The 26,859-nt window shown below is 33.9% G+C and overlaps 1 protein-coding gene, 1 long non-coding RNA gene and 1 pseudogene across 3 annotated transcripts in view; 2 read left to right on the top strand and 1 right to left on the bottom strand.

The window, feature by feature from the left end:
• Positions 1–85: 85 nt before the first annotated feature.
• Positions 86–26,859, bottom strand: part of Mcmdc2 (minichromosome maintenance domain containing 2) — a 34,812-nt gene continuing 8,038 nt past the window's right edge. The window contains exons 7-14 of the mRNA XM_027932883.2: positions 25,517–25,642; positions 23,459–23,696; positions 17,259–17,464; positions 15,363–15,529; positions 14,508–14,687; positions 11,243–11,385; positions 7,573–7,682; positions 86–1,981 (exon numbers count right to left, since the gene is read on the bottom strand). Of these exons, the coding sequence (XP_027788684.1) occupies positions 1,815–1,981; positions 7,573–7,682; positions 11,243–11,385; positions 14,508–14,687; positions 15,363–15,529; positions 17,259–17,464; positions 23,459–23,696; positions 25,517–25,642 (1,337 nt within the window). The 3' untranslated portion in view covers positions 86–1,814. The remainder of the gene's footprint in view (positions 1,982–7,572; positions 7,683–11,242; positions 11,386–14,507; positions 14,688–15,362; positions 15,530–17,258; positions 17,465–23,458; positions 23,697–25,516; positions 25,643–26,859) is intronic.
• LOC139702093 (uncharacterized) lies at positions 1,768–10,878 on the top strand. Of its 2 annotated transcripts, none has more exons than XR_011704691.1 (2): positions 1,768–4,029; positions 10,731–10,878. It is a non-coding gene; the product is annotated as an uncharacterized lncRNA (long non-coding RNA). The 2 variants fall into 2 exon arrangements; XR_011704690.1 differs by lacking the exon at positions 1,768–4,029 and adding an exon at positions 6,121–6,332.
• Positions 24,934–25,031, top strand: LOC114090705 (U6 spliceosomal RNA; annotated as a pseudogene).

Genomic DNA, 26,859 nt, shown 5'->3' with positions numbered 1-26,859 from the left:
CCTTCCTATAGTGTGTTAGGGAGTCCTCCAGCTATATGATTAAGTAAGCTCTGGATTGTGAGATTTTGGATTTAGTTTTTTTTTTTCAATTTGTTGTAGTTGTAGATGGACAGCATGCCCTTATTTATTTATCTATCTATCTATTTATTTATTTTAATGCAGTGCTTAGGTTCGAACCAGTGTCTCACCTGTGCTAGGCAAACGCTCTGCCAATGAGCCACAACCCCAGCCCTGGATTGTCAGTTTTGAAGAATTAGATCTTGGTTAATAAGGTGGCTCTTGGTGTGATACATTCTTCATTCATAATTTTTCTTGGGGGGTGGGTATTGGGGATTGAACTCCGGGGCACTTGGCCATAGAGCCACATCCCTAGCCCTATTTTGTATTTAGAGACAAGAGTCTGACGAGTTCCTTAGCACCTCACTTTTGCTAAAGCTGGCTTAGAACTTTCAATCCTCCTGCCTCAACCTCCTGAGCTGCTTGGATTACAGGTGTGCACCCAGCAAGTAGAAGTAATTAGAACTGGAAAGGATTGGAGGATTTTATTGTCCCTACTTATTCAGAACAAAATGACTAGCAGTTACTGAAGTTGAGGACCAGCCTGGGTAACAAGGAAACCTTGTCACAAAAACCAAAATGGTCAAAGAATGTAACTCAATGCCAGGTTGCTGGTAAACAGGAGGATTATGTCTTCTGGTATTTGAGGTCAGCCTAGATGAAGTAAGACATGCCCTCACTTCAACAATACATAAAAATGAAGAATGGGTTTGCATATTGGTTTCATTGCATTAGGGAACCTTAAAGTTAGGGGCAAACTTGTTCTCTGGTTACGTTTTTTTTTTTTTTTTTACCACAGTTTATATATAGAAATTTCCAAGGCTTTTTTGACTCCAAATTTAGGGCTTCTAAAACAATGTTCATGTAATGCATATGTGTATAAGCTGAAAAGGCCTTAATTAGTTGTTGATGGACCTTTATGTGTGCCTTATGCATGCTAGGCAAGCGCCCTACCACTGAGCTACAACCCCAGCCCTAAAAAGGCCTTAAATTTGAAGCTTCAGGTTATACAAATTAGTTAATCAATTCGGCAGGTTCACAAGTATAAGGGAAAAAAAATGGCTTAAAAATTTGTAGGGGGCGCTGGGATTGTGGCTCAGTGGTAGAGCGCTTGCCCTGTACATGTGGGGCACTGGGTTCGATCCTCAGTACCACATAAAAATAAAGATATTGTATGCATCTACAACTAAAAAATATTTAAATAAAAATTACAAGCAAATAATATTTTTAAAAAAATTTGTAGGGGGCTGGGGGTTGTGGTTCAGTGGTAGAGCTCTCACCCAACACGTGCGAGGCCCTGGGTTCGATCCTCAGCACCGCATAAAAATAAATAAAGGTATTGTGTCCAACTACAACTAAAAAAATATTTTTAAAAAATTTTGTAAATAGGGTTATTGCCATCTTATGACAAATAGAGTGAATTCCATGTTAACCATTTTTCACATTGTAAGGTCCTTATTTTTTTTTATCACATACTCTGGGCTAACCAGAAACTTAGGATTCTCTTTGGTGACTTCATCATCTTAATCATCCATATTTCTCTCCTAAAATTTGAAATTATGGTAATTTGTTTTAGAAGTTTGGATTAGTGTATATCCCAGTAGCAGTTGATTTTTGTGGGGACCATGATTTGTTTTTTAAATGGCATTCTGATGTACTCCTGTATACAGTACTATCTGAAGCATTGCTTTAAAGTTACTCGAATACACTTTCCCATTGCTGAAGTTGAAATCAAAAGGAAATTTTTCTCAAATTGCTTATTCATCGTTAGTGAAAACAGCTGTTCCAGGTCCGTATGTGGCAATAAACTGTTGGAGCTGTTTCTGGCACTGAGTCAGATAGAGATCCCTTTGTTGTAAGTACTCTTCATTGTACAGTTCAAAGGGAAATACTGCATTTGGAGCAACACAAAATACAGTGGCCCCTAAATGAAGAAGGAAATATAGTATAAATGAGAAATATTCCTTAAAATGCTAAATAATAATTCATTTTCAACTGAAATGATGAAAGTTTTTAATACATTTTTTAGATGTTGATGAACCTTAATTTTATTCATTTATTTATATGCGGTGCTTAGAATCAAACCCAGTGCTTCTCACGTGCTAGGCAAGCACTTTAATCATTGAAATCATATTTTTTTGAATACCAATATGATGCACTGGAGAATAAACAGAAGCCCCAAATGTACAAACCTACCTGATTATCCATTTTCTTTTCAAATTGAACAAGTGACCTGTATGAGTCTAATTCTTAAATGTGCTCTGGATTTGACTGATCCCTCTCATATTTTTTAAGGATTTAACTCCTTCAATTTCATCCTACCCCCAACATCCTTTTTTTTTTTTTAATTTTTTTCTATTTTGGTACTAGAGTTGAACTCGGGGGTGCTTAGCCACTGAGTCATTCCCAACCCTCTCCCCCTTTAAAAAAAATTTTTGAGACACAGTCTTACTAGGTTGCTTACAGTCTCACTAAATTGCTAAAAAGCTGGTTTTGATTTTGAGATTCTGCCTCAGCCTCCGAACCTGCTGGAATTACAGGTGTACACCATCATGCATGGATGGGGTCTTGCTATGTTGTTCAGCATGGTCTTATACTATGGGTGTGTACCACCAAGCCTCGAATTGCCATCTTTCTGAAGTATTACTGCATATCATATGATTTAATACCTTATGTATTAAAAAGATAATAATCCCTTTTCGGACCCCACATTCTTCTTCCGCTAATGCTCAGTTTCTTTGCTTGTCTTCATAGTCAGCATCTCAAAGTTCTCTGCTATCTCCATACCTATTCCCACTCAACAGCTCTCTAAATAGTTTTGATCATGGCCTCCCACCAACCTCTGGATTATCAAATCTTAGTAGGCTATGATACAATTGGCCAATCTGTTCCCTTTGGAAGCCCTCTTTTGGCTTCTGTAACACTTCATTTTCTTCCTACATTCTAGCTACTGGTTCTATCTTTGTTCACCTTCGTCGACCCCATTTCTGAATATTGGAATTCACTTTAGTCCCTCTAAGGTGATTTCATCCACTTCTTGGCTTTGAATACCATCTCTATGCTGATGGTTGCTAAATTATATTTCTAGGTTAGAACTGTCCTAAATTCCAGTTTGTGTATTGATTTCTCTGTAGAATATCACAAACTTACTATAATTTGATTTTTCTCCCAATCTCTTTTATTCCCAGTCTTGATACCTGGTTGCTCAAGGCAGAAACTTTGGAATTTTCCTTAATTCCTCCCTTTCCCTCTCTCTATTCCTGCACCCAACTCTAACTCTAGTTCATGAGCAAAACCTATTGTTTTTTGCATCCAAAATGTATCTCTAACCCAATACTTTCCATTTCTACTGCTTCCACCTAATCAAAGCTCCTATATCAATTGCCTGGACTATGACAATAATTTCCTAACATCTTTTTCCACCCTTTACCCCCTCCAATCTATTCTTTAGATCCACTATAGACAATGATACTTATATATAATTGATCATATTAGGTTTCTGCTTCCTGTTATACTTGGAATAGAAACCCAGTTTTCTACCACAAGTGTGTGAGGCTTTAGCCCTAGCCTGGCCCTCTTTCATTTTCTTGAAAAATACCTACACAATATAGTTTCCCTCTATCTGGATTTCAAGTTAAATAACTATTACCTCCTTAAAGATGTCACCCTAAAATCTAGTCAAAATCAGTCCCTTTTATATATTTTTTTTAGAGAGAATTTTAATATTTATTTATTTATTTTTTAAGTTTAGGGCGGACACAACATCTTTTGTTTGTATGTGGTGCTGAGGATCGAACCTGGGCCACACGCATGCCAGGCGAGCGCGCTACCGCTTGAGCCACATCCCCAGCCCCTCCCTTTTGTCATTTTTTTAAAAAAATTTTTTTTAGTTGTAGATGGACATAATATCTCTGTTTTTTGTTTGTTTTTATGTGATGCTGAGGATTGAACCCAGTGCCTCATACTTGCTAGGTGAGTGCTCTACCACTGAGCCACAACCCCAGCCCCCCTTTTATTATTCTTGCTTATAACAGCCTGTATATTTTCCTCATAACATCCATCTCAATTTGTATTATATATTAGTATATTTACATTTTTTATAAATTTTTTTTGTAATTGTAGATGGACAGTATGCCTTAATTTGTTTATTTTTTTAATGCAGTGCTGAGGATCAAACTCAGTGCCTCACACGTGCTAGGCAAGAACTCTGCCACTGAGCTACAGCCCCAATCCCAGTATATTAACTTTTTAATATCTGTTCTCTCACTAGGCTATAGACTACAACTGAGTATAGACTGTTTTTTCACCACTGTATATCAGGAACCTATTACCTAGTTGTCAATCAAATATTTGTTGAGGGGCAAGGGTTGTGGCTCAGTGGTAGAGCTCTTGCCTAGCATGTGTGAGGTACTGGGTTCTATCCCTGGCACCACATAAAAATAAACAAATAAAAAAATAAAAGTATTGTGTCCATCTAAAAATATTTTATACAGCTAAAAAAAATATATTAAAAAGAAATTGTTGCCAGTCACGGTGGCTCATGCCTGTAATCCCAGTGGCATTGGAGGCTGACACAGGAGAAGTACAAGTTCAAAGCCAGCTGAGGCAACAGTGAGGCACTAAAGTAATTCAGTGAGACCCTGTCTCAAAATACAAAATAGGGCTGGGGATGTGGTTCAGTGGTCAAGTACCCCTGAGTTCAATCCTTGGTACAAAAAACAACAACAAAAATTGGTTGATGTACTGACTGGACAAAATAATTATGAATATTGAATTCATATAATGATAATTACAAAGTATAACACCACATAACATACTAATTTTAATATATCAATCCTTAAATTATCATTTATCTCAAAATACCATCATAGTTTTACTTTATAGTATACAAATAATGTAAAAAGAGTAAATTAATTTTAATAAGGTAACATACACTAGGAACACACAAGGAAACCCAAGTGTGGCTTGGTTAAAGACTTGTATAAAGACTGCCTATTCTTCTCATATCAATTCTACCTAAGAAAATCATCCCTTGGAATCATTTTCCTCTGTGTTTAAAGTAATATTTAATAATCTCTTAACATTAAGATTTAAAATTATATATCTAACTGAATGTCATTATGAAAACAAAAGCAAATTTTTTTTCACATAGTTTTGATTCCTTCAAATGCTTTATGGAAATCTTTTTTTTTAAATTTTTTAGTTGTCAATAGACCTAAGATTTTACTTATATGCGGTGCTAAGAATGAAATCCAGTGCCTCACACATGCTAGGCAAGTGGTCTACCACTGAGCCACCAATCCAGCCCCTTCATGGAAGTCTGGGTTTTTTAAAAATATTTTATTTTAGTTGTAGTTGGACACAATATCTTTATTTTTTATGTGGTGCTGAGGATTGAACCCAGGGCCTCACATGTGCTAGCGAGCACTCTACCGCTGAGTCATAACTCCAGCCCCTTCATGGAAGTCTTGACAAAATAGTCACAAAGTAAAAATATTCTGTCATTCTACTACAGGAATTCTTAATATTATAAAATCATAGTTATTCAAACCTTAGTTTTTAAGTATTTTTTTTTTTCTTCTTCCAAGAACTGAGGATCAAACCCAGGGTCTTGCACATATTAGGCAAACACTCTACCACTGAGCTACATTTTCAGCCCTTTCAACCATCGTTTTTAAATTCACAGACTTACTTTTTTGTTTTGATTGTTTTCTTTTTGTACCAGGGATTGAACCCAGGAGCACTCAACCACTAAGCCAAATCCCCAGCCCTTTTTATATTTTATTTTGAGACAGGGTCTTGCTAAATTGCTTCGGGCCTCATGAACTCAAAATCCTCCTGTCTCATCCTTCTAAGCTGCTGGCATTTCAGGTGTGCACCACAATACTTTTGTTTTATCACTGAAACTCAGATGTGACGTAACAGCTGATGGCAAATCATTATAAAGTTTGCAGCATTTTTTCCCTTAATGATAGATAAAATAATGTATCTTGGATTTGATGAAATATTGTCTTAAATAGAGATTAAAAGAAGAATGTAAAGATAAAGCAAATTTAAAATATTTACATATCCTTCCTATTATTTAGTATTGGTTGGGAATCAGTTTTTCTATCTTTTGGTTAATAAAACCAAATTCAGAATGACAGTCATGAATCTCTAAGGCACACTTAATAAAACTTAAAAATCTCTTCCTAGAAAGGGGCACACATACCCAAATTTGTATATAACTTAAGGATCTGCAAGCCTCTAGGATTCCAAGCATCCATGGATCCCAGGTAAAGAATACTTGATGTAGGAGCTGGGATTGTGTCTCAGTGGTAGAGTACTTGCTTAGCATGTGTGAGGCACTGGGTTCGATTCTGAGTACCGCATATGAATACATGAACAAAATAAAGGCCTGTCAATGTCTAAAAAAAATTTTTAAAAAAGAATTTTGATTTAGACAATTATAGAACAGTTTGTAACATTTTAATGGATCCTTGGAATTAATTTGGAAATTAATGCAATATAAATGTAATGTAAAGTAAATTTATGTTTGTTTATTTATTTTGGTATCAAGAATTGTATCCAGGGGTACTTAACCACTGAACTATATCCCCAGCCCTTCCTGTTTTTCATTTTGATATGGGCCTTGCTAAGTTGCTGAGGCTGGTCTTGAACTTGATTGAAATCTTCCTGTCTCAGCCTCCGAGTTGCTGGGATTATAGGACTTGCCACCATGCCCAGCTATTTAAAGCAAATTTGAACACTAAACATCCACAGCAAAGCTACTACTATTAATACTTTCAAGTCCCAGGCCTGGAACAAAAATCTGGTTTGAAGCATTATATCTCTCATCACTATTATTATCTAATTCACAAAAACTTTGTGAGATTAACTTTACTCATCCTTAAGAGCTCTTTTGTAATTTTAAGAGCAAAAACATAGTAACTGCCATTCATTTCAAATGATTAAGTGCAGTAGTCAGTATTAAATTTTCCAATTCAGAGAAGGTGGTTATTTTGGCTATGTGCCTAACTCCACTGTGGGGGACTGCTTGGCAAATGTTGTATGTTTTATTTATCTTATTATTTATTTTATTTATTATTTTTAAAATTCATTTTTGCAGTACTGGATTGAACCCAGGGACACTACCACTGAAGTACAGGCCTAGCCCTTTTTCTTTTTTTTATTTCTGAGACAGGGTCTCGCTAAATTTTGAAGGCTGTCCTCCAACTTTTTGATCCTTTTGCCTCAGGCTTGCCTCCCAAGTTGCTGGGATTACAGGCATGTGCCACCAAATCTGGTTTGCATGTTATTTTAAAGGGAATATAAACTTAAATCATTTCATGTCTTGTATTAATAAGTACTCCTTCCCCCCTAGAATTCTTTAAGCAGCACCAAAGTTCAAGTATTGACGCACTCATGCATAATAAGGAACTAATGTTTAAAATATATTTAACAATTTAATAAATGAAGAATATTGAAGTTTAAATAAAATTATTTGTAGAGATCATTAATAATTTAATACGTTACCATATTTCAATGTGAGAGATGTTTCAAATAATAAAGCTGCAATTAGTACATCTTCTTTGAGCACTTTATTCCTTAAATTCAGTCGTGCATGGGCTTCAGATAAGGAAACTCTAAGAAACAAAATTGATGCCAGTAAAAATATGTTGATATTACAAAAATATATTTTGGTAGAAATAAACAAGACACATAAGAATATGACCACACAGATGAAAGAACAACATATTCTTTTTTTTTTGAACACTATTTTTTTTTATCTTTATTTTATTTTTATGTGGTGCTGAGAATCGAACCCAGTGCCTCACGCATGCTCGGCTACATCTGCAGCCCCAAGAAAAACATATTCTTACTTTAAAAATTGTAGACCTTTTTAGAATATTTTAATAGACTATTATTTATAGACTATTCCAAGACAAGCAAGTATCCTCACTATCAAAGAATTGGTTTCTATCCTAGCTGCTCCTCATCATTCCACCCAACTACTACCACTTAAGTTCTGTTCAGATAAATATGCAGTTGGGAAAGTAAACCCAACTAAATATCTTTAAGACACATCCTTAATGTTTTCATCTAGTTCTTCATCTATCTGATGTCTTTGTATAATCTTGCAATTTCAAAAGTGGAAAGGATCTCTGAGTTCAAATTTCAAATTCCTATCAGATAAGTGAATTTTCTCTAAAACATCCTGGACTACTCATTATCCCGTTTCTTAAACTTCTAGCATTTACTGTTTCATGAGGCAATCTTTTCCTCTATTTTTAAAAATTTAACCAGCTTCTATTATCTGGAAGATCTCCCTTAAGCTTTCATTAGATGATGTAATATAACTGAATGACTCCTGGACTTGAGAATCAGAAAACCTATGCTGTTTCTCTAGAATTTTCTAGCCATGTGATTTTATATAAATTGACTTATGAGAATGTTTTGGAATTCAGCTATAAAACAAGAATACTAAGAAAAGACATTTGAAAGTTTTGTAACTAACCTACAAAGCTTACATACATCTAAAGTGAAATTGATTTCACTGCAATTGTCACTCACTGGTCTCTTATTCTATCTTTTTAAACTATAGAACAAGCATAATACCTCTCACATGTGATGGCCCTTCAAATATTCATGTAAACAGGCTGGGGCTGTTGCTCAGTGGTAGTGTGCACTTGCCTGGGATGTGTGAGGCTCTGGGTTTGATTCTCAGCACCACATATAAATAAAACTCTTTTTAAATATGATATGTCAAGAGCATTGTAATGTTTTGAGCAACCAATAAAAAAAAGGTCTATCAAAAACTAAAAAAAATATTTTAAAAATATTCATGTAACTTTTATAGTTGCCCCATGTTTTCTTTTTTTCCAAGTTATATATTCCTAGTACCTTTACTATGTCATAAGGGTTGGGGTTGTAGCTCAGTAGTAGAGCGGGGTTTGATCCCCAGTGTGAGGAAAATAATGAAAAAAATAGTAAGTCATGAGACATAATTTTCAGCCCTTCACCATCCTGGCTACCCTTCTTGTGAGGAAACAGGACTTTTAGAAGTTTAAAGCAATACAATTTGATCTTAGTATTTTAAATATTACTTCATAAAATGGAAAGCATTTTGTAATTGGTTGTTATTTTTAAAATGTTTAGCCAGGCTCAGTGGCACATGCCTGTAATTCCAGTGGCTCAGGAGGCTGAGACAGGAGGATCACGAGTTCAAAGCCAGCCTCAGTAACAGTGAGGTGCTCAGCAACTCTGTGAGACCCTGTCTCTAAAAAAAATACAAAATAGGGCTAGGGATGTGACTCAGTGGTTGAGTGCCCCAAGTTCAATTCCCAGTACCAAAAAAAAAAAAGTTCATCACTAGGCTTATCTTTTGCATTTTTCAGCTGTTTGAAGATACAGCTGAAACAAATTAACTAAACATATCATAGACCTCTTCTTGATCTTTCCTGACAGTTTTTCATCTGTTTTTTTATTAAATATTTTTAGTTATAAATGGACACATATCTTTATTTTATTTATTTATTGATTTTAATGTGGTGCTGAGAATCGAACACAGTGCCTCACATGTGCTAGGCAAGCACTCTGCCAGTGAGCCACAACCCCAGCCCATCATCTGTTTTATTTAATGCTACAGCAATAACAAGTTTATTCATTCATTCATTCATTCATTTAGTGGATTATTTTACTCCTGATCCATCTTATAATTTGTTGGAGATAATACTTTTTTTTTTTTTGGCAGGGGGGGAGGTGTACTGGGAATTGAACTCAGGGGCATTTGACTACTGAGCCAAATCCCCAGCCCTATTTTGTATTTTCTTTAAAGACAGGGTCTCACTGAGTTGCTTAGCACCTCACTGTTGCTGGGGCTGGCTTTGAACTCTCGATCCTCCTGCCTCAGCCTCTGGAGCTGCTGGGATTACATACCTGTACCACTGTACCATGCTGGAGATTATATTTTAATATTGTATCAAATGAAGTAATTCTCTAATTACTATATAACTATATAGTAATTAGAGAATTATATAACTATATAAATTATAACTATATAAATTATGGTAAAAGCATATCACAATGTCCACACATCACAATTAAGTTACATTTAATGATGTAACTATTAAAATGGAATAAGGTAATTCTGTATATGCCTGATTCTATTTGGGCAAAAAAGCATATTTATCCACATGAAAATATAGATGTATATATTTATAAGCTTATATATATGTTTAATACATTAATTTGGGGAGGGTCCCAGAGATTGAACTCAGGGCATTCGATCACATGCCCAGCCCTATTTTGAATTTTATTTAGAGACAGGATCTCCCTGAATTGTTTAGCACCTCACTGTTGTTGAGGCTAGCTTTGAACTTGTGATCCTCCTGCCTCAGCCTCCTGAGCTGCTGGGATTACAGGAGAATGCCACTGCACCCTGCTTAACACATTAACTTTAAAATATAACAGTTGAATAAAATATATTTTACATACCATATTTAAATTATATATTATGTATATGCTAGCATTTGAATGGATAATTTCTGGAAGAATACATAAAAACTGTCAACAGTGACTATCTCTGGGATATCAGTGATTATAAGAATAGGAAGAGTTAGGATACTTGTCATTTTAGACTTTAATGTCTGTACTTTTTTTTTTTTTTAATATTTATTTATTTATTTTTTTAGTTTTCAGCGGACACATCTTTGTTTGTACGTGGTGCTGAGGATCGAACCTGGGCCGCACGCATGCCAGGCGAGTGCGCTACCGCTTGAGCCACATCCCCAGCCCCAATGTCTGTACTTTTATAATAAAGATTACTTTTTAACATTTTAAGGAACAGTAACAGATGAGTCCATTAAAGTATTTAAAAGTACAGGAACAATATATTTAAGAAATCTTCTAGGTCCTACTACAAAATACTTAGACTATAAATATCCACATTTTAAAAAACAATCATTTGATATTTTTCTCAGACACATATTATACAAGGGACCTAGTAAAATAAACTTAGTGAAAAGAATTATTAGAGGTTCATATGAGTAAAAATAAATTATTAAGTCCTCTTAAATTCTTTTGGGACAAGGCATATTATAAACTAACCAATCAGCGATCAAACAGAGAAACAAATGGATAACATAAGTTAAATACACCACTTAAAAGTCAATACTGTCTTTAAAATCTTGAACTGAATACCTACAAATATTTTAATGCAGATGCTGACAGTTTTGATCCATATATAAAATCTGTTCTGATTCTGCGACTGGCTAGATAATAGCCATGAATCATTCTTTCTGCCTCCAAGCTGAATTCTACATCCAAATTCTTTGCAAAAGCCAGTAGCTAAATTAAAAGTGAAAAATTTAAGAGATGTAAGTTTTATTATAGAATCTATAACAAAAATCCAAAGTTTATTGGTATCTTATATTTTGAAGTTTGCATATTTTAAAAAATTAAGTAAATATCTGAGGCCATTTCAAAGTCACTAGGTATTTTAAATCAGTCTTATGCTTGAAAAAAATATTAAAGTTTATCTAGAATAATCTCCCTCGTGGTGCAAGTATAATGTATTTGAATGACTGACTAGTCTTTCAGTGAGAGAAAGGCTCATCTCCCTCAGAAGTTCATTTTTCTTTTGAATAGTTTTCTTTGACAGTTTATTTCCACATACCTTTCTTTTTCTGGCCCTAGAGCTACTTAGTTTTCTAACTTCCCTTCCTTCCTTTTAAAGAACACTTAACTGAACATTTGAAGTGAGGGAGGCACTACATTAACTGCTGTGATGGTGGGCCCTGGAGATTCAGGAAGATTTAGATAGAGAATAATTCTTTAACACAAAGATTGCCACTGTTTTCTCTGTTTTTTTTTTTTAAATATTTTTTTTTTAGTTGTAGATGGACACAATATCTTTATTTTATTTATTTTTATGTGGTGCTGAGGCTCGAACCCAGTGTCTCACACATGTGAGGCAGGTTCTTTACCACTGAGCTATAATCCTAGCCCTCTTCTTTTCTTTCTTTCTTTTCTTTTTTTTTTTAATTTCTGAGTCCCAGTTCCTTATTAAGTCGGTATTCATGGCATAATTTCCAGATTTTTCACTATACTAGTTGTTTTCTACTTTTTCAATTCAAGAACCAAAGGGGAAAAATAACTATAATAAGGTTGCTATTAACTATAATATTTGCATTTTTAAATATAACCTCTTAAAAAAAAGTATATAGCTATATCCTGGATTGGAAATAACCTGTATGGATGTGTCCTGCCCTTATTCTCCTTGCACCACAATTCTTTCCAGGCCTTCATAACTGTATAATAATACAACTGATATTAATTAATAACATCAATATCCCTAAGTTTTATCCCATGGTGGCATGATGATATACCACTTATATCGACCCTTAGGGGATATCTTGCTCTAACTACTGGAAATGCTGTCAGTAATAGCTTGTAGCTGACATCTCCTTCAGGGATTGACTTAGGACAGGTCACATCATATAACTGGTTGACACAGAAGTAAGGAAGGCATTATGAAGCTCCTCTCTGTTTGTCCAAAGCTAAACAACTCTGATTGGTCACCTTAGCTCTAGAGCTCCTTGTAGGCCAGCAGAAGCTAACATTGGGCCTGTATGGCAGCTTGACTCCTCCCTCTGCCTAATCTGGCTTCATCCCTTCCTCAGGTATTGATAGAACTCCCTAAAACACATTGGCACACTAAACTCCACCTTCTCAACATGCAGTCTGCCTTCAGGAGAGCCCAGACTGCAACAAACCCACTCTGATTTGTGTGGTAGACAGATTTGTCTTGCAAACAAACTATTTTCACCATTTTATTTGTCTAGTAACATCTAAACTGTTTGTTACAGTCTGACAATCAACTAAACTTCTGTCTGAGAGCTTCTTGGATTACTGTAAATTGCCAAATCCCTGTGAATCCATAATTCAGTTTTTACACTATTCAAGCTGATCTTCTCATAGTTTCCATACATACTTATTTCAACTTCTGTGTCTTTGCACCTACTGTGATTCTTGTTTAAAATATACATTCTTCCTGCCATCTAAATTTTACTTTTTCTTAAGGCCCAACTAAAGTCCTGCCTCCTCCATGAAGTTTTCCCAGCTCTTGCATTCTACATTGATATTTTCATTTCTGAATTCCAAAATACTTATAGTTGGCACCACTCAGTTTAGCTTGAGTTGTTCCTTAATTGTTTCATGTATCTTGTTTTTATGTCAATTAAATAATAATTAAAAAAGAGTTTTATATTTCTATGTGAATATAAAAGAACAGAAATAGGCTAATATATGTGAAGTATTCATTACATACCTGACTAATAAATCCGCAATTTTTTGTTTTGTCACTTTTCAGGAAAAAATAAGCAAAAATTTCTCTGGGTCTATATATAGTGCCCCAATTCCTAGAAACTAACTATTCTTATGTACTAAGAAAAAAAAAAAAAACCTTACTATATCATAAATATTATTCATTTTCTATTCTAGTCTATGTGAACAAGTAATGTTTTTAATCCATTTTAAAGTCCACCTTGCCTTTTAGCCTTTTACCCAGGCAATACGCTTATAAGGAAAACAGGTATGAAGAAAAAAAATTTTAATAGCCAGGTTTCCACTGCCAAACATCACCTGTGCTGCCCAGATATTTTACTATAAATAGATTTCTGAACAGTTAAAAGTTATAGATATCTGTAAGCCTTTAATAACTATGACAATGATTACTAAATTTATATCATTTGCTCCTGAGTTTTCTGAATATTCCACAAATGTTTTCATAATGTTAGGACATTATGGGTTAGTGAGTCATACTACATATTACTGAAAGTAAGAATTCTGAAAATATTCATATGAGGGAAATCCCTTTGAATGGTCTGTAAAATGTGAAAAAAAAGTGTGTAAATATATATATTTATATATATAAGTATAATAAATATAAATAATATATATTTATTTTCTGTAGAAAGGCTGTTTATATATATAAGTATAATAAATATAAATAATATATATATAAATATATATATTTATTTTCTGTAGAAAGGCTATTTATTTTCTATAGAAAGGCTGTTTTTTATTTTTTCAAAGCCCTAGTGATTTTGGACAGTGGTTCAAAGAATAATTTCCACAGTTTAGACATTTGGGGTGTTTTTTTTTTAAGATGAAGTCTTGCTATTTTCCCAGGTTGGCCTTGACCTTGCAGTCCTCCTGCCTCAACTTCCTGAGTAACAAGGATTCCAGGCACATGTCCTGTGCCCAGCTTAAACTCAATATTTTAATATCTATTTCCTTACATAGTTGTTTATTTAATCATAATCCTAAATGATTTTTATAAATGGCCTTAAAGTGTTTAAAATCTGGAAGCACTTGGAATAATACATGAAGAATGCTCAAAGAGACTTCTATTAAAGTTGGAAACGTTAATACATGCATTTCTGGATAACCACTGTATCTACCTTTACCTTTTCAAAATCTTCAGTTGTGAACTGTTTAGAAGCAAAATAAAATAGCCCTTCAGGATCAATAGCTTTCTTTAAAGTATGTTGCACAGTAGGAAAATGTGGGTGGCAAGGAGATGATTCATTGCAGTTAATCAGTAATCCGAATGTCTCTACAAGGTTAGCTGGAATCAAGCTGCAATCCTACATCAAACCAAAAGGTAACAACAGGCAGACAGTAAGCTACAGAATTTTCACAATTTGGAAATAATTAATTATAAATTGATTATTATATATAATTTATTGTTCAAAATGTCAAATATTTTATCAATTACAATTTAAAGCAATATGTAAATAGCCTGGGAACTTGTAAAGAGTTTTATTTTTTTAAATAAAGCTCTTCGTTGAGTATTATCTTACACATTATTGAAGACTTTCCAGTTACTGATTCAAATTTCTACTAAGAAGACATCTGATTTGCATGACTAAAAAAATCCTAAAATCAGGGATGGGGATGTACTCCATTGTAGAGCACTAGTCTGGCATGCATGAGCCCCTGGGTTTAATTCCCAGCACAACACACACACACACACACACACACACACACACTTAAAAATAAAAATAAAAATTTAAACAATTGGGTTATTATTGTTTATAAAAACCTGATATAAACATGGGTTAATAACAAAACATTAAGAAGATATATCAAGGACTGGGGATATAGCTTAGTTTGTAGAGTGCTTGCCTTGCATGCATAAGGTCCTAGGTTCAATCCCCAGCACCACAATTTAAAAAAAAAGAAGAAGAAGAAATATGATATATTAAAATCTGCAACAAAATTCCCTGAATGACATTCTAACAATTAAGTGTATACCTTACCATCTGACCAATTAGAGTGTTGTTTTTCTGTGTATTTCTCCTTGAAGATGAATCCGTATCAACAAAAGACCAAAAACTGCACTGAACTGGAAAAGTCATTTGTTGATCAATATCATCCCCAAACTTCTTTCCTGGGATGTATACTGTAATGCTTCTGCTCTCCAGAACTAAGTTCAGAAGACATTATCCATTTGTTACTTAAGTTCATTTTGGTCTATATCTATACAAATTAATACCAAATATCATTATATAAAATTTTACTGTCTAAAATTCAGATAGTGAAGATAACTAAATTGTTTTGATAACTGATTGTTTTGCAAAATATTGCTAAATTAGAGCACCTGCCATAAAAAAAGAATATGACAAGAAAAGGTTAATGTTTCCCATGACTTGATGAGAACTTCTAGTCCAAAGCTTGTAGCTGAAATTGTGGTTGGGCATCTGGGTGGAGTAGACAGAGGTCTAGAAGATTGGTCATAAAGAGTGCACTACAGGGCTAGGGTTGTGGCTTAGTGGTAGAGCGCTTGCCTGGCATGTGTGAGGCACTGGGTTCGATGCTCAGTACCACATACAAATAGATAAAATAAAGGTCCATCAACAATTTAAAAATATTTTTAAAAAGAGTGGACTTGTAAAGGAAGTTAAAATTAAGTGATGTCCTTTTATATGGCAAAAAATGATAGCAAATGGACCATCCATGTAGGAGTATGAGAGGAAAAGACAAAATGAGTACAATGAGTGGGAGAAAATATACTTCAAATTCAGTAATATTAAAACCCAAGCCATGATTGTCCTCTGCTCCCTATGTCTCTATGTTCATCATTCATAATTGGTGGCATACCATCCATACACTTAAAACTTGAACAATAAATTGTGGAAACAGCCTATTGTCCTTTCTATCCTTCTTTCACCATTTATAACCAATCTAAATTCAATGCTATTCTTAGAATCCTACTTCCCTAATATATTTTTAAATTAATTTTCTTTTTATTCATGATAATAGTCTTTTGTGACCATATTTACTTTTCTCTTAGGTCATAGGATAAATGTATATTTAACTCTATAGAAACTGCTGGCTGGAGGAATTTTCAAAATGGCCATACATACCTAATTAAAATTTTAAAAAATGGTGGTACCATTTGACACTCCCACCAATTCAGATACTCCACATCCTCAACAATGTTGTTGCCCATCTTTGTAAACCTGGCCCAACCAGCATTACCCAAACACCAAAGCCAGAAAAGAAAGCATAAGAAAACAAAACTACAGCTCAATATCTCTCATGAACATAGATGCAAAAATTCTTAACAAAGTAGCAGTCAAATTCAACAATATATAAAAAGAAATAGAGACCACAACCAAGTGGGTTTATCCCATGTATGCAAGACTCGTTCAATGTTCAAAATCAATTAATGTTATCACATCAACAGGTCAAAGAAGAAAAACCACATGATCAGATTAATATATGTAGAAAAATCATTCAACAAAATCCAACACTCATTTATAATAAGAAATTTCAGGAAACTAGAAATAGAAGGGAACTTTCTCACCTTAATAAAACATCACAAAAATTGTTCAGCTAACATCATACTTAATGGTGGGAAACTTGAAGCTTTCCCACTAAAATCAGGAACAATGCTTTTCAACATTATCCTGGAAGTCTTAGTTAACGCAATAAGACAACAAGAAGAAAAAACTCTGGCCCAATACGAAGTAATCTCACATGTTAGAACAACTCAAAGCAAAGGCTAAAACATTGCATTTACATATTAAGTTTCTCTGTTTTTATTTATAAAACTGAAATGAGAAATGACATTTAATATAATTTATCAATTGCTAAAAATGTAATACTATCAAGTAAAAAGTGAAAAGTAATTTGATAAAAACATTGTTTACCTGATTGAAGTTGTTCAAGTTTATCTTTTTTGTGTGAAGATAAGTCTCCTATAAAGCAGATACCATCTTTAGCTAACAAAGCACTGCCAGCTTGAATGCTAACTGCTCCAGTTCCATATTTATTTCTGGATAGAGTAGGAAAAATTTCAGTAGAGACTGGATGGCGTATACCATGGGGAAAAAGATTTATGCTAAAATTCAAAAGCCTAGGGAAAAATAATTTATTCATTACTACTATTTAATATTTTATTTTCAGAAGTCATAAAGTATTAACAGATACACAATTAAATTGAATTTGATTTAGCATCTAATATACCTGTGTATACTAGCTAGGGGCTAGGTATAAGAACATGAAACTTGGTCCCCAACTTGCACAGCCCACTCTAGAAGAGACATAAAAAAAACTAACATACAATGTGATGAGTACTAAAATCTTGTCTTTAGGACACACATAAGTATTATTTTATAATAATAATAAGTGAGTATTATGGACTAGGGTGGTAGCTCAGTGGTAGAGCGCTCGCCTCGTACGTGCTGGACCCTGGGTTCAATCCTCAGCACCACATACAAAAAAAAAAAAAAGTGAAATAAAGGTGTTGTGTCCAACTACAACTAAAAAATAAATATATAAAAAAGTGAGTATTATTATTTTTTCCTGGGGAAAAGAAGTCAGAGGAAGCTTCAGAGAGACAATATTGGAATTGGGCATTCTCTTTTTATGGATTGCTTTCTTTTTCATATTCAAAATCTTTACATTAGGTTTGTCAATGTCTCATCAGGTCTACTGATGCTTCTGTATCACAGCAATTCTTGATATACCCTTTCAGTCTCTATCCCTCTTTAATTGCCTCGATTTCTTCGCTTCTCATATTCTGAGAAAGGAATATGATTATCTTAGCTTAGCTTTAAAATTCTTGCCACAGAAATTACAACTTGCTGATGCAATCAACTGTGATAAGCAGATGTAGACATGCAATGCAAAAGAAGTTGAGATAGTATCCCCTTAGATGTGGATAGAAGGATGTTATAAAATATGTTTAGTGTATGAGCCATTCCAAGGAATTTGAATATTAGTTTGGAGATATAAAATGAGGGAATGACATTTAAAGAAACTTTTCAAGCCTGTAAGAGCAGTGGTTCTCACCCTTAGATCACGTTAAAATCACTGGCAGAGCTTTTCAACAATTTCCAATGCCAGGTTCTACTCCAAACCACTTAGAATCTATGGAAGTGGTACCCAGTCCTAAGTTATTTTTAGTTTTATTATTTTGAGATGGAGGGTCTTGCTGGGGGTTGCCCAGACTGGTCTTGAACTTGCATGTTGAAGTGATCTTTTCACCTCAGACTTCTGAGTAGGTGGGCTCTATGTATGCAGCACAATGCCTGGCTATATATTTTTTAAACCTGGCTATATATTAGGCCCAGGTAACTCTTGGATGTAGCCAGGCTGGCAACCTCATGATATGAAACAATGGGCCTTAAACTTGTCTAAAAATTGGAATCAGCCGTGTAGTGGTGAATGCCTGTAATTCCAGCAGCTCAGGAGGTGAAGGCAGGAGAATCCTGAGTTCAAAGTCAGCTTCAGCAAAAGTGAGGTGGTAAGCAACTTAATGTGACTCTGTCTCTAAATAAAATACAAAATAGGGCTGGAGATGTGGCTCAGTGGCTGAGTGCTCCTTTTTCAATCCAAATAAATAAATAAATAAAAATTGAAATCAACTGAGAAATTTCCAAAACTGATGCAAGGGGTTGGGGTGGTGGTTCAGCGGAAGAGTGCTCGCCTAGCATGTGTGAGGCCCTGGGTTCGATCCTCAGCTCCATATTAAAAGAAAGTAAATAAAATAAAGGTTTAAAATTTTTTTTTAAATTAAAAATATTTTTAAAAAACTGACACAAGGTCAAAATAAAAAATCAATTTTATTTCTATATGTCTATAGGAAATGATAGAAATACTTAATATTTCTAAGATATAAATTCTCTCCAAAATTTTTTTGTAAGTTAAATGCAGTAACAATCAAAATCAAAATCCTTAAAAGCTTTTTGAGGGTGGGGGGAATGTTGGTATTAATATTGATTATAAATTTTATAAGAAAATACAAAAGGCCTATAGTAGTTTCTAAAGTTTTGAAAATGAAGACTAAGATTGCATCATCTGGTTTCAAGACTGAACATAGAGCCATAATAATCAAGGCAGTGAGTGCAGTATTGACATAAGCATAGAAAACAGACCAAAGCAACAGAAAATAGAGTTCAAATAGTTCAATTTTATATTCAGTTTAATTTTCAACAATAGTACCAACTAATTTTCAACAATAGTACCAAAACAGGGATGGAGATATTGCTCCCAGTCTGGAATGCTCAAACCCTCTCCCCTGCAAAAAGACAGAAACAAAAATAAAACAATAACAGGGAAAAGGAAGATCTTATCAACAGATGATGTAGAAAAATAAGACAAATGCATTGGAAAAACCATTAATCTTTTCTCCTACCTTATACCATATACACAAGTTGACTTGATATAAATTAAAGACATAATATTAAAGTTAAAATTATTATAATGCTTCTAGAAGAACATTTGTAAAAATCTTTATGAAGTCAGGTACAATGACACATGCCTATAATCCCAGTTGTTACTCAGGAGGTTTAGGCACAAAGATCTTGAGCCTGAGGCCAGCCTAGGCAACTTAGCAAGACCCTGTCTCAAAATAAAAAGTAAAATAAAATAAAAAGGGCTGGGGATGTTGCTTAATGGTAAGCACCCCTGGGTTCAATCTCCAGTATCACAAACAAAACAAAACTTCCTGAGCTTGAGGTAGGCAAAGATTTCTTAAACAAAACTCAGAAAACATGAAACATAAAAGAAAATAATAAGTTGAACTTTATCAAGATAAAAGTTCTGCTTAAATTTTCTTTAAGAATTTTAAGAAAATTCTTTAAAAACATAGTTTAGAATGGGAGAAATTTTTATACTACATATATGTGACAAAGGACACTCATCAAGAATGACACAACTAAAAAGAACTTGAACAGATACTTCATAAAACAAGATATACGAGTGGCCAATAAACATATGGAAAAGCTTATATGAGTACTCATTAGGGAAATTCAAGATCCACAAGATAGCACTTCACATCTACTAGAACAGCTAAAATGGAAAAGACTGATAAGAAAATAAAAGAAGAAAATCACTGTCAATATCAAATACTGGTGAGGATGGGGACAAAGATCGTTGTTAGAAATGTAAAATGGCACACACACTTTGGAAAACTGTCATTTACCTTATGACCCAGGAATTCCACCCCTAAGTATTTAGCTAATATTAAAAAAAAAAGCCCACAAAAGGAACTTTACCACATGAACCTCAGATAGAGCACTAATCTCCAGAATATATTAAGAACTCAAAAAACTTATCAAAAAAAATCAATAAGTGGGCTAAGGAACTGAACAAACACTTCACAGAAGAAGAAATACAGTCAATCAACAAATATATTAAAAAATGTTCATCAACTCTAGCAATTACAGAAATGCAAATCAAACTACTTCATCTCACTCCAGTCAGAATGGCAATTATCAAGGAAAAAAGCAATAAGTTTTGGTGAGGATGTGGGGAAAAGGTACACTCAAACATTATTGGTGGGACTGCAAATTGGTGCAGCCACTTCGGAAAACAGTATAGAGATTCCTCAGAAAACTTGGAATGGAACCACCATTTGACCCAACTACCCTACATAAAGAAATTAAAATCAGCATTCTACAGTGATGCAGCCACATCAAAGTTTATAGCAGCTCAATTCACAATAGCTAAACTATGGAAACAACCCAGATGCCCTTCAACAGATAAATGGATAAAGAAAATGTGGTACATATATACAGTGGAATATTACTTAGTCTTAAAGAAAAATAAAATTATGGCATTTGTAGATAAATGCATGAAGCTAGAGAACATCATGCTAAATGAAATAAGCCAATTCCAAAGAACCAAAGGCTGAATGTTTTCTCTGATAAGCGGGTGCTGATCCATAGTGGGGGGTGGATATGGAAGAATGAAGGAATTTTGGATTAGGCAGAGGGAATGAGGGGGAGGAGTGGGGATGAGAAGAATGAGGGAATGAGAAGAATGGTAGAATGAGACAGACATTATTACCCTATATGTAAGATTACAATACTGGTGACTCTGCACCATGTACAGCTAGAGGAATGAGAAGCTATGCTTCATTGGTGTATAATGTGCCAAAATGCATTGTACTATCATGTATAACCAATTAGAACAAATTAAAAAAAATAGGAGAGAGATCAGTAGAATAGAAAAAGGGGACCAGGGGGGAAGGGGAGAAGGGAAAAGGGAGGTACTGGGGAATGAAACTGTTCAGGTTATATGGTTTTATTGTGCACACATATGAATGTGTTATAACAAATTTCACTCTATATTTATAATGCACCAATAAAAGGAAAAATAAAAAAAATATATATTTAAGAATGCTGAACTGGGGTTGTGGCTCAATGGTAGAGTGCTCACCTAGCACATGCAAGGCCCTGGGTTCTATCCTCAGCACCATATAAAATAAATAAATAAAATAAAAAGTATTGAGTCCAACTACAAATAAATAATATATATATATTTTAAAGAATGTTTACAGCAGGACTGGGAGTATAGCTAAGTGGTAGAGCATTTGACTAACATGTGCATGGCCTAGCACCAGGAAAAAAATAAAAAAAGAATGGTTACATCAGATTTATTTGTAATAGTCAAAACATGCAAAACCCAAATGTCCACCACAGGGAGTATAGATAAATAAACTGTGGTATATTCATACAATGAAATGCTACTCACCAATAAAAATAATGAGGACACAAGTGAATCAATCTTATTGATTGCTCATTATATTGAGCAAGAAAACTATACAGAAAAGAGTGTGCACTGTATGGTTCCATTTATATGAAGTTCAAGAATAGGAAAATTAATCTATGGTAACAGAAATCACCTGTGGAAATAGGAATTAGAAGAGAGAGACATATTTCTAGAGTGATGAAAATAGTTTTATTATGGTTATGGAGCACATACATTCGTAAACCCTCACTGTTTTAAATAATATTATCTGATTATTTCACTATATATAAATTTTACCTAGAAACAAACAAACAAAACCAGATTTCTCATACAGCTCCAAATACCATAAGAAAAGTCACACTGATTACAAACAGAAAAAGAGACAAAGGCCTTGATTTCCAACAAGTATCACAACTCAATAAGAAACAGGTAAACAGTTTAATAGAAAAAAATGACAATAGCCAAGAACAGAAGTTCATGGAAAAATAACACAATGCTTAGTAAGCTCTAAATTATGCTAAAGTTTATTTCCAATTAAAGAAATACAAATTAAATTCCATTTTCACCCATCAGATGGCAAAATTTAAAGTTTGATAAGAGAGTCGGTGAGGCTATGAGGAAGCTTTAAATACTTGAGAGTATTAATGTTCTATTAATGGAGGAATAAATTGGTGCAATCTGTAGCACTTAACAACAAATTTACATTGTCAGTAATGGTTTAACTTTAATGAAGTTCATCTGTTTGATTAATGTTAATTTGAATTTTTAAAAAATTCAACTTCATTTTATAAATTTATTTTTGCCTTAGAATTGCAAAAAAGATATAAATGTAGAGAGTTTATTTCCAGTTTCATAAACATTTAAGTAACCTATTTTTTTAAAAGGTATTGCTTGTGGGGAGCCCCAAAATGCTGAGCAGAGGCTTATTCCAACCCTCCTGCAAAAAGCCCGGTAATTTTGGCATTTTTTAATAGCCTCATTTGGGTGTAGTGAACCAATATTATTGAATAGGATCTGTAAAAAATATGAAAATGGCTTGTTGGCTCATAGGGAGGATTATTTAAAAATGAAAACAAGGTACAAAAGCAGAATGCTGAGCTAGGGAATGGGGGAGGGGGAGCCTACGAAAGATGCATTCATTTGTAAAGGTTTGATTGGTGATATTCATTAAAACTTTGGTTAGAGTCTCAAAATATTGAAAGCAGTTATTCCAATGCTCAATTCATGTTTTAAAAATTTCAACTTCATTGATAAAAGCTGATTTAAATACTTAGTACTTAGATACTCATCTTGAAATAATACTAATGAGAAGGATTTATGCGATTCTGTGACCAATTTATAATTTGTAAAAGTTCATTACACATTATTTTACCTGTCTATAAGTAGAGTATCACTTGTTATAATTAAAATATCCAGGCAATCTTCTGATTCCTTATTACGGTCACTTGTCTGTACTAGACTCATCAACAAACAGAGTTTGAGTAAATTGTAAGTCCCAGGAGGAACAATGTGTGATGCAAAGATATTGGCAAGTATTGCTGTAAACTTCCAGCATGAGCTAGAAGTCAAGGAGAGGAGGCATCTGAAGTTGTCACTAATTCCTGAAGGAACTGAATGTAACAAACAAAACAAAAAAAGCATTATAGACACTTAAATTCCAGTTATTCAAAATGAAATTATCATTCTCCTAATGATGCCGTATTCAAATTTTTATATTAAGTTATGAGTGGAGGTCATGCTTGTCTATCCTTTCTATCCCAAAGAATGCAAAAAAAGAAAAGAAAGAAAAGAAAAGAAAGCAGTCACCTCATTGCTCATGTAAATTTTCTATGGATTGAAAGCAAATCCTAAGACATAAATGAGCAAAGCAAATCATGGGGCTCCTATATTGCTGAATTTGATCCTACATTTCTATGTCTGAAATAATATCAACTTCTGTGAGAGCTAACGAGAAAAATGGGAACTACTGGAATATTGTGGTTTAAAAGAAAGATTTATATTTTATATTTATTAGTTTGAAAGCACTATCTTGTAGTATATTGTAATAATCTAGATCTTCTCCACCCCCTCACTCTTTCCAGCTCCTGAAAAGGGTAAGTAATTTATCCAATTGGTAAGTTTGGTAGGAATAGCTGAGCTATGCATGAATAACGGTCCCCTTCTCCTTTCTCTTGGCTGCCATCATAGATTTCATCATAATTTCCTCTATTCTCCTACCCCATAAATAAAAGATACCTATCTTAGTCCAGCTCTTGCCACATGTGGTAGGTTAAATCTGTATAATTCTGGAATACAGCATAAAAAATCACACTTTTCCACCGACAAATAAATCATGTTCTGCTACCAAAGTCAATAAATCTTGAATTATTTCACAGTAGAAAATATAAAAAGTCATTAAACTGTCTCTGTGTGGTCCATTAGTGCTTGTTTTCTTCAACATTTTTGTTTAAGTTTTCTCTTCAAGATAAATTGAGGTATCTAGAATCCACTTATACTTAAAGTCAGCTTGGGCATCTCTATTACTATAGACGGTTACTTAGGGATTCCAAAAAAAATTCTACTCCATTCAAGATTTAACCAGCCTTTCCTTCATTTACATATTTGTGAACCAAGTTAAAACATTAAGTTGGCTTTCTGTTTTTGTTTACATAATGCAAAATTATGTTGAAGCTGTTAAAGGAAATTTTTAGTAATAAAGGTGATAGTTTGGCCCCATCTACCTTTATCTGGTATCTTATTTCAGGACTCAGATGAGGAAAAGGGTGTTATTTTATTGAGCTCTCTTTCTCAGATTAATAGTCATTTTCTATTGCCTTCGCTAGAAAATAACAGACACTGTGGAACACTGTGGTAGCACATACACCAAAACTGAAATGATACAAAGAAGATTAGTATGGCTGTTGGGCAAGGATGACAGGCAAATTTGTTAGATGTTTCATATTAAAATAACAAATGAAATAAATAAAAGGTATTGTAGAAAAACTCTTTGGCATCCCGAAACCTCTTTCTTATTGCTAATTATAAAACAATCAAACTTTTTGAGACAGGGTCTTGCTACGTTGCCCAGGCTGGCCTCCCACTCCTGGGCTCAACTGATCATCCTGCTTCAGCGTCTCAGATAGCTGAGATTACTGGTGCATGCCACCTTACCAGGTTCAAAATAATATTTAACTCAAAGGAAGGGGTCTGCCTGACAGAAAATTGTACATTATCCTGTTTTATTTCCTCCATATAATTTTTATCAGAAATTATCTTATTGATTAGTTTACATTTTATTGGCAATCTATTGGATTTAAGAGCAGGAACTTTTGTCCTGTTTTCATCCATATCCTACTGTTTAGATGAGTTCTCAGAATAAAGGCAAACAATAAATATTTGCTGAACAAATGTATTTAAATTTAAGTGTTTGTTAATATATGATTTTCCTTACCTTTTAGATTGCAAAGAGTGATGCTATTTGCCTCTATACAGACAGCAGTTTGTGAGGTTTTGACACAGGTTGGAATTCCAATAATTTTATATTCATTTCCTATGTTCATTTTATTCACTAATTCATCTAGAATGATTAAACACAGGGGAAAATAATATTTGCTAAATGAAACTTGTAAATGATCATATGGTTCAAAATCCCAAATTAGTAACAATTCAGCAATTGAGTTAGTAATGCAATATTTACTTTTGTTTAGTATAATATTCACAAGTAATGGACCAATAATGTAAACTGAGGCAATTTTATTGCTGATAAATTTTGATACTTGGCTGCAATAAGAATTAACTTCAAGAAGCATATGACATGGCAACTAGATACCCTCCTATAATATAATCAAGAAAAAAGATCATTCTATATAAGAAAAAACATCTTTGCATTAAATGATAAGCAGTGTGAATAATACTGATCTTATAAGTAATAATATTATTTGGGAAGAAAATTGTAAAAGGTACCATTTACTGTCTATAATATTTTTAAAGTACTTATATTATGTAATTGTAAACTGTAAAGTAGATATTCTTATCTCCATTGATACACAAAGAACTCAGAGGCTAAGTGAATTGCACAAGACTAAATAACTAAAAAGTGGCAGGACTGAAATTCATATCTAATTCAGCCTTCCTCCAAAGTCTACACTTTTACATTAGGCTAGGTTCTTCTCTTATACGTACAGATTGGGCAGAGCTTTTGCATGTGTTCAATGTTTTGTTTTTTTTTTTAAATTTAAATCTTTTTTTGGGGGGAGGGTAATAACTGGGAATTGAACTCAGGGGAACTTGACCACTGAGCCACATTCCCAGCCCTATTTTGTATTTTATTTAGAGGCAGGGTCTCACTGAGTTGCTTAGTGCCTTGAAGTTGCTAAGGCTGGCTTTAAACTTCTTATTCTCCTGTCTCAGCTTCCTGAGCTGCTGGGATTACAGGCATGCGCCACCACACTGGCTAAAAATTTAAATATATTAATCCTCCATTCCACAGCTAGAAGTTGATTGGTTGTAAACCTACAAAAAAAAAAAATGGTTTATAAGGAGGAGCAAGGGTTAAGGTCTCTCTTTATAGAACAGTGATCTCCCTCCCTCTTAGCTTCAGAGAGCATAGCTGGTATTACCTTACAGACCTGAAAGAGAAGAATCAGGCTCAACAACTCAGAAAATAAAAAATCAAAACAAACACTAAAAACCCCATATCAATCAACAACTAGTTAACCAACCAAAAAAAAAAAAAGACTAAAAGTATGATTAAATTACAAGAGGAAAATGAAATAGAGACTATTATCTCTCTAA

This window comes from Marmota flaviventris, chromosome 15 (genome assembly GCF_047511675.1).
Source record: "Marmota flaviventris isolate mMarFla1 chromosome 15, mMarFla1.hap1, whole genome shotgun sequence".
NCBI lineage: Eukaryota > Metazoa > Chordata > Mammalia > Rodentia > Sciuridae > Marmota > Marmota flaviventris.
The sequence above is the reverse complement of the archived record's forward strand: the minus strand, read 5'-3'. Positions and strand labels throughout refer to the sequence as shown.